Source organism: Egretta garzetta, unplaced genomic scaffold (assembly GCF_000687185.1).
Source record: "Egretta garzetta isolate BGI_Z169 unplaced genomic scaffold, ASM68718v1 scaffold583, whole genome shotgun sequence".
Classification (NCBI taxonomy): domain Eukaryota; kingdom Metazoa; phylum Chordata; class Aves; order Pelecaniformes; family Ardeidae; genus Egretta; species Egretta garzetta.
In genome coordinates this window covers 141490-150361 of record NW_009259189.1, presented here as the reverse complement: position 1 = coordinate 150361, position 8872 = coordinate 141490, and the positions used below count along the sequence as shown (strand labels likewise).

The window sequence follows — 8872 nt, the reverse complement described above, 5'->3', positions numbered from 1 at the left end:
AGTAGAAGAGTGGACATACAAATACATTTAGTTAACCTGTCATTTTCCAGCGTGTGTGTATGCACATGCACTGTGTAGTTTACTTCCTAATTCACTCATCTGTATTCAGCATCGTTATGTTTTATCGTTACGTGGAGCACAGCAGCAGCAAGTGCCACTGCAGGCCATAGAGAGGCTGCGGGGCTTGGAGCCAGGGGGTGGGATCCATGAGCGGGGTCTCAGCTCGCCCATCCGCTGGCTCGTGGTCAACTTGCATTCAAGCGCTTAATGCTCAGGCATTACTGTAGTCTATAATTACGTAGTTGCATACTATTACATCTGCAGGATTCCTGCCTTTTTCACTGCTCACCGAAGCACAACCTTTAATATACCACGCAGACATTCTAAACGTAAAAGTTTTAACTTAAACACTTTTTGTGTTTCTGGACATTGAATGAGCTGGAGCCTCTGGAAGAAATGTCATTTAGTCATGTAAAAACACATGCTCTCGGTGTGTGCACATGCGTGCACATGTTTGTGTATAAGGGAAGCAGAGGCAATGCATTTTAGCTGTATTTTATCTATTCTGTTAGTTCCTTTGGGTAGGAGGAGTAAGTTCAGTTATTTTTGTTCAGCTGGGTTTTTTGAGGGGGGAAGAGACTGGTTGGATTTAGGGGAAGTTGTGTTGCTGTAGATTTCCTTAATCAAAGTATCTTTGCAAATAATTTAGTATCTTGCCAGCTCTCTCAGTCACGGTCCTCTTGAACAGAATGAGAAATGCTGCTAAAAACCTAGTTTTTGTAACGTTCACCGTGCATGCTTAGCAGAGGCCACAGAGTATGTCTTTTTGGAGGAAATTTTCAATTGGCATCTTTTCCCAAACCAGGGAGAAGGACTGAAGTGCCAGCTGGGGTTAACAGCAAGCTTAGCCTAATACTCACCATGGGTTTACTGCTTTTTTCCTTGCTTTTTTTCCTCAAGCGATAAGTATTTATTTATACCAGTAAAAAGGTCATATATCCACAAAAATCTTCACTTGGGTATAATCACTTTGCTCAAGCTTAAAATAAACCTTTCACTTTCAAGCACAGCTAGCAAAGAAATTCCAGTGTTTGGTGTATAAGGAAGTCATGAATGAGAAATTGTGTAATTACAGAAACTTCTCTGCAGTTGTGGTTAAAGCAAACGTTATTCAATATATCTTTAAAATAAAAACTTCAGCAATACAGGGAAAACTCTGAACTCAATGTTTTTAAGACCGTACAACTGAATGTAAAAACGCTTAAATGTTTCACTGACGTTTTTCTGCTGACGTTAAACTTCCTTCTCAAAAAAAGAAAGCAGAAGAACAAAAATTAATCTTGCTTTAAACAACCATTAGGAAAATTATTTTTGTTTCTTTTCCTGGTTGACTTTGTCAAAGCCATAGCCTTGTGCAGAACTCTTGTAATAAGAGAAAAAGCAACCCCTGTGTTCTCAGTCATACGTTCATGGAAGAACATGAGGTATCTAAACACCTTCCTTAGTTCCAAGAAAGCAAGTGACTGGGAGACCAGAGAGACAAGGTCCTTTTTTGAACTGGGAATACTTCTTAAAAATAGCTTCTGGGGGTGTGCCTGGCTCTCTACTGTAAGAGTAAGGCAAAAGGGAAATACAGAAGAGCGGGGAGAAATAATCATAAATGTGAATATTTTAAAGTCCTGGGGACACTGTAGGGTTTTGTACGGCTGTAAAAATAAATTGCCCTCATTAAACCAAGAAACACTCGACATAAGGAGGAATGGGCTAGTTGCAAAGAGGCAGTGTCTCTTCACAAGGCTGCACAGTCACACTGAGTCTTTGGGCCACAACCCTATTCTTCTCAAGACATCAAACTGCCTCGGGCTGCCAGGGATTTGCCTGCCGAGACATTATGGTTTTATTTCTCTTGACACAAAATACTTCCTTATTTCCTGTCTGTGCCGGAGTTATGTCTTTCCATATTTAACCCAAAGCAGTAAAAGCCACCAACTCACTGCATCCTTGGCTGCTACAAAGCAGATTGCCTACAAGAAAGACGTTTAAATTCACTGGATGTGCATGGTATCTGGTATTCTACATGTTACTGCAAAGTTGAATATTTTTAATCGTACCTCATATTGTTAATGCTGTGAAAAACCCGACCTGAATGTAGTCTGCATTTCATCCTGTGAACACACTTCTGACTAGCATTCCTTACATTTTTTAGGTGGTGCAGAACTGTTAGCAGCTGTGGTCTTATAACTGATGTTTTTATAAAACAAAGCAAAAAAAAAAAGCTGGTGTCATTTTTCTTGCTTTGGCTTATGAGGCAGGCCTAAAGGTGCACAGATATTTATTTTCCTTTTTACTTCTCAGAAGGATTATGCATCAATGGTAAAAAAATATTTGAGTTGAACTAAAAATTCCTCTCTGCAGCCTCCAGGTGCTTATTTTTCCATCTTTTGTGATTTCATTTCATCCTTCATAACCTCTGTTCCCTCTAGATCCAACATAGTCTAAAATGTCAAATGTTAGGGGGGGAAAAAAAAAAAAGAAGAAAAGAAAAAGCAACAGCTTCCCTCCTCAGGGGGCAAAAGGGCCCAAGCCTCATTTATTGCAGTTTGCGTCTTGCAGTTTGCCGTGGCTTTTCCGAGAAACAAGGCTGCCAGCACCTAAGTTTCTTGTGCTGGCGCTTTCACCTGGAGCTGCCGACGGTTATGTTGGCCTAGTGAGATAGAGAGAGAGAGATGGAGGCATAGCGGAAATTATTTGTCCTGCTGAGACTCTAACCCCTCGACTAAAAGAATATGTGAATAGGATGCTCGTTAGGCACAGTGTGTGATTAAATCTGCAGATGCTTATTTTAAGAGTGGCGTTCATACGTTTGACTTTGCATCACGGTACCTACGATACAAGGAAAGCCATGCTGCAAACATGCGCTGAACTCACAACCCATCTGCCGTTTGGTAGGATTTTTCAGACTTGGCTAGTGGGGCGGTGTGGGAAGATCAGGGGAGATGCTGTGGGAAGGTACACAGCGTCATGTCGCCTAGGCTTCTCGACCTTTCCAGGACAACACAACCGCTCGCAGTCGTTTATTTACTAAGTTGATTTAGACCGCTTGGCTTTTCTGTTGAGAACAGCACCAAACAGGCTATGGCTGTGGCACGTTTCCCCCCCGCCAACATCCATCCATGGGGACGTATTAATTTGCATCATGGAGGACAGTGAATGACATTTTAACTAAGCAGGCATAGTTTTGACCTGCAGGCTGGGTGTCCTAGCAGCCAGCTCACAAGCTCGCTTTATACTCTTGCTAAAACTGTATCTGTTTGGATTTTACCGTTTTCTTTTTCCTGTGGAATGTATTTCTTCTGCCGAGTGCCCTGTCCAAAAGAACTACTTGTATTTATTCTTCACAAAAGCTTTAAAAATGAACTGTTCTGTGTTTTTCGAGGGATTTACTTTGCATGAGGTGCTAAAGGCAAAGTTTAACGCAGCCAGCCTTTTATGATTCCACGTGATGGATGCATGTAGGAATAGTTAAAAGCCTGCCCACATTATCACTGCCAATTGATGTCAAGTCTAGTCAAAAACCAGAAATTATTCATCCCAGCTGCATTTGAGACTTCATCTTGTTCCTTAAAAAGTCTGCCCCAACTTCCTCTCTCTGAGAATTGAACAGATTATTTTGTTGTCAATAAAATACAAACTAGGTAAGTGAAGTAGGTCTCTCTCGGTCGTGATATGTTGCATACTTGTATCCTGGATAAAATCCATTTGAAAACCAAGCTGTGTGTATTTTTATGTCCAAGCTATATGAAGCGACATACATTCCTTTTAGATGACTGAAAACTCGTTATGGTGATGTCTGAAGGTCAAAGATCTGCAGTACCTGCAGCAGATCTTTATGCAAGTAATGTGATTGAACCGGATTTAAAAATTCAAATTATTTCACTTGCTAAAATGTGGGATTGATATTCTTATCATTAATCCCCTGAAAGTACTCCATATAAATCTGAAAGCTTTTGTAATAATTCATTTTCTGCCAATTGCAGAAAGGTATTCGAGTAAGGCTTTATAGTCTCTGTCCGTTATCTACTCTTACTGGATGACAGAAAAGATTTATAAGATGATTTTATAAATGTAGGGCATTCCCACTGAAGGTCTTACTCAGTTTTACTTACATGATTCGGCGCTGCTGATGCAAAACCAGCACGGAAGCTGCTCTGAAAACCACCCGCACGCAGGAAAGCATTACCTTATGAGTGGTTGTCATCGTTGTGGTTGGCTTAATGAGTCATGTGTTCAGCACGAATGCGACATATAATGAGTTAAAGCCCATTTTTCTACAAACGAGTGATGATGAATCTTTCAGATATTTTTTCAGCCATAAATATTTTAATAAATCTTGCATTTGAATCTTGGTAAGGCTGTAAAGAATCCCAGTTGCCACCTAGAAGTGTGTAGAAACCAAGATTCCCACCTGTCAGACCACTATGTTCACTCTCATTATTCAGCCTGTGTTCCTATCACATTTTTAAACTTAAAAGATGACCACATTGCGGTGTCACATGCTGCTTGCTGTCTTCAAAACTGAGACTTCCTATGGCCACTTCTTCAATTTTCCTGGAGTATCGTGAGTCATAGAGTTTCATTCTCTTATTTTATGGTAGAGGAACAGGAGGTATGGAGAATTTTGTTTTCTACTTAGAAAGTTTGGTGTTGGAGAAAAGAGGGTTTGATCCACATTTTTTCCCCACCTATAACGAGATGGATTGGATTCAGGAAATGAAATTGTGCAAATTGGTCTGGTAACTTCTGTTTTTCTTATTTCATGTCTCTCTTTTTCAGATCAATAACAAAGCTTGTGGCAAAGTTTTGGTGCCTCAGCAAGCAGCCCGCAATTTTGAACAAGTCCACGACCTAGTTCTTCAGAGCGAACTGGGAGTCAAGCATCTCCAGGGACGAACCATTAAGAAGGCCTTTCTCTCCCCCAGAACCGCCCTTATCAACTTCTTAGTGCAAGAGTAGCAAAGGCTCTGCTGGGCTGTAAAAGGGAACTGGAATCTTTCGAGATGAAACCCGTTCAAAAATACCAGTTATGGTTATTTAAATCTCATGTAACGGTGGGCGAGAAATGGTATTAAAATCTTTATTTTAGCATGGGGAAATGCATGGAATTAAAGTTCCTTATCGGGTCACGGTGCGATGCTGTTTGGCTGTTACTCTCTGGGAGGATAAGAAGGAGGCACAAAAGAACAAAATGATTGTAACGGAATGTAAACGATATAAAGCACAGCGGGTTTAGTGTCAACCTCAGGAATGTATCCTCTTGGAAAGTTGGCTTGGCTAAATGCAGAGGCATACATATGATTCCAGGGCTAAACAACTGTCCCGAGTACGTGCTACACCAAATGTTAGGTGTGCTACAGTCAGCCTTTGCTGCCTATGTCTCATGCACCATTAACTGACCTTTTAAGTTGTAAGAAAATGTAACTACGGAGAGTTAATTTAAAAAAAAAAAAAAAAAAAAGGATTTGTTTAGCACTGGCAAAGGGCCTTGGGCGCAGCAGGTAGCCAGAATTGGGGTGGTTTGATATATTTCACATACGTTTCAGAGCCAAGCCAAGAAAAAGGTCAGATTATTTAGCCAAGCCAGGATCCTCCTTCCTCACTGGCATATTTCTGTTGGCTCGCACATGAGAGATTCAACCTCAGCAAAGTGCTGGCCCTTGTTTCTGCACAGAACAGGATGGAAGTCACTTCCCACGCGTGAGCCGTCTCAGAGACTTTCGGGGGGATTCAAGAAAAGGATGAGTCGGCCGCTAGACATGCAGCAGTGGTGAAGGCAGGCAGCATGCTTTTTGCCTCTATTCCTAATTCTCGTAGTGCCTAGATGGTAAAATTGGAATCAGAATTCTTTTTTTTTATTTCCTGAGGGCTTCATTAAGTGGAAGTAGCCATCATGTTTCTAAAAAATCAATCAGACTTTCATAAACCACAAAGCCACTCATGCCTCATTTCAGCCGTTTTATTTGTACACTCCATTGCTGTTACATCCACATGGAAATGTTTATTGTATTTAGCAAATGCTTGGAACAGGGTTTCCACAGAGACAATTACAGGGTTCATTGTGTAAGAATGTCTTTTCTTTAACAGCCATTAAGCTAAGTAGTCCAATAAGCCAGCCATTTATGAGCCATTCTGACAGTTAAGAAGCCTGCAATAGGAACCAGGGAGGCAAACGCAGAGGTCGGTATTAACCCTCCAGCCCAGCAGTCACCTGGACTGTGCCTTAGATAAAAAGGAAACCAACAAAAATCTCCCACTTAACAGTAAATAAGCCTGATAGATCCTAAGCAACTGGGCTCAAGATAGATCACGTTGCAGCGTGAGTGCAAGCTAAGCCCATACCAATGCTCATTGGGGTTTTGTGCATTTTTGGTACCGAAGCTCCAGCTGTGTAACAAGAGAGACCAGGCTCAGTGAGCAGATTTGGCTCTGCGCATCCCTGCTTCTGCACCTAACCTCTTCTGATTTCTGATTCCTCCTGGACCACACTCGTGCAGATTTTCTCTCCAGCAGTCCTTTGACACAAGAATGACTAAGAAATGGAATATTTATAATGGAGATACGGCCTTTGCAGTTTTAAGACTCCAAAAATCTCAGCCACAAAGGAATGCATTCAGACACTCAAACACAGGGCTTTAGTTGGAGTTAAAATAATTTGAATTCCAGTGTCTGCCTGACATATATGTTGTTACAAATTCATAAAACTCCTGTTCAGGAGCCCCTAAAAGGACTGTGAAAGAGATCCTTTAAAGTAAAATCTGTAGCACAGCACAGCCCTGCTTTTTTTCCTGTATAAAAGTTTTAACGCACCCTGTGGAACCACTTTAATGGAGGTTTTTTTTCTTTGGGGGGGAAGGCACCATGTTTGGCATAAATAAAATATTTTAACATTGATCAGGATGAAGAAAGATGTTGTAAGCCCTGCAGCCCTATGGTGCCTTTAGACAAAAGCTGCAGTCAGGGCAGCCCACGGGGTTTATTGCTGCTAGGGCTGGCGGGTATTTGCTCTTGCTGGAGAAGTGAATTGTAGATGTCACTTGGCGATTCGGGCAAAAACCAAAATAAGGAATGGACTTCTACACGCTAAAAAAGGAAAAGCAGCGAACAGCAATGGCACCGAAAGTGTACGGTCGGAAGCCAGGCCAAGGGTGTTTACAGTAAGTCGGAATTCAGCGTGGTCTAGGGGATACAAGAAAGGCGGTGAGAAAGTGAGGGAGGGAGAGGATGGAGTCAGCCTGACCGAGCCTAATCCCCCGGTAAGCGTAGGTTTGACAGGCGGCAGAGGTGCAGTTGTCCTGACAGGCGCTGGCGGCTCCCATAAGGTCGACCTGTGCCGGAGCACGACTGCCACGCGGCTGGCGATAACTGCGCCTCACAGGTTCGGCCTGCGCTGGCTGGGACCGATCCCGATGCAGAGGCTGCAGCCTTTTACCGAGCCCTTCTACACCAGCCTCCCTCAGATGCCTCTCGTTCCTTTGACGGCTGTTGCTTGTGTCACGCGGCAGGCGCGTCTTCACGCTGCGGGTGGTATGAAGCATTGAAACGGGTCGTGCGCCCCTGAAGAGCTCCATGGCTAAATAGTACGGGAGTTTTAAATCCAGGCGGGGACACTTGAGGAGCGAGAAGGAAAGGCACGGATGGGCGATAGATCAAATGGCACTGCCTTTGTCACACGCGTCAGAATGGACACGGTGCCACTGTCCTTACTCTGCAAAGCGAAGAGCCAAAGAGGAACTCCTAGAAAGAGTCCAGAGGAGGGCAACTAGGTTGATAAAGGGACTGGAGCACCTCCCCTATGAGGAAAGGCTGAGAGAGTTGGGCTTGTTCAGCCTGAAGAAGAGAAGACTGAGAGGGGACCTTATCAACACATACAAATATCTTAAGGGCAGAAGTCACGAGGATGGAAGCAGTCTGTTTGCAGTGGTGTCCAGCAACAGGACTGGGGGCAATGGGTGCAAACTGAAGCATAAGAGATTTCAGTTGAATATGCGGAAGAATTTCTTTGAGGGTGACAGAGCACTGGAACAGGCTGCCCAGGGAGGTTGTGGAGTCTCCTTCTCTGGAGGTATTCAAAGCCCGCCTGGATGAAGTCCTGTGTAGATTGCTCTAGGAGAGCCTGCTCTAGCAGGGGGGTTGGACTAGATGATCTCCCGAGGTCCCTTCCAACCCTTGCGATTCTGTGTGACGCGGGAGATTTGCTAAACCCAGTGGGATAGACCCAGGACAAGCTTCTCCAGGAAACAGGACCATGACATGGAGGGGGCATTCCCTGCATCCAGTCGCTCACAGTGATAGAGGAATGATGACAGCACTGATCCAGTCTGTGTCAAGTTTCTATTTTAAATAACATACAATTTTAAAAAGAATTATTGGTACACTTTCTACCCCTGAAAAATTGTTCACTTAACTGAATCTCCAAAACGTCCAGCCTTCAAACACTGATCCTGGAAAAAATACAAATTGGCAAAATCCTGAAAGGTCACTGAAGTATTTTTCTGATGCTGTTGATGTCGTTTCAAGGATCTCAGATGCTGGGGAGACAGGGGCAGTGTCATGTGCTGGCAGAAACCACAGTGTTATTAGGCATGGGTGTTTGGGGGCCACCTCCAGCAACTGAGATGACACGGGCACACCACTGAGGCGAGGCAATGGGGCTCTCTACATCACACTGAAGAACAAGGTTACAGCTTAGGTCACTAGCTAAGGCAGTTCTCCAGCCAGGTTGTCCCACCTATGCTTCAAACAAAAATCTATACAAGGGCGTTGCTGAACAAGCCTCTGTTTTTCCATGCCCTTCACCAGAGGCCAAAGACGGAGA

At 43.4% G+C, this 8872-nt stretch overlaps 1 protein-coding gene across 3 annotated transcripts in view; it reads left to right on the top strand.

Annotated features, from left to right (window-relative positions):
* LARS2 (leucyl-tRNA synthetase 2, mitochondrial) overlaps positions 1-6161 on the top strand; it is a 90532-nt gene extending 84371 nt beyond the window's left edge. Inside the window, exon 20 of one of the 3 annotated variants that reach the window (XM_035891334.1) lies at positions 4834-6161. In XM_035891334.1, the coding sequence (XP_035747227.1) occupies positions 4834-5013 (180 nt within the window). In that variant the 3' untranslated portion in view covers positions 5014-6161. The remainder of the gene's footprint in view (positions 1-4833) is intronic. The other 2 variants (XM_035891331.1, XM_009635731.2) reach the window with 2 other exon arrangements.
* The last annotated feature ends 2711 nt before the right edge of the window (positions 6162-8872 follow it).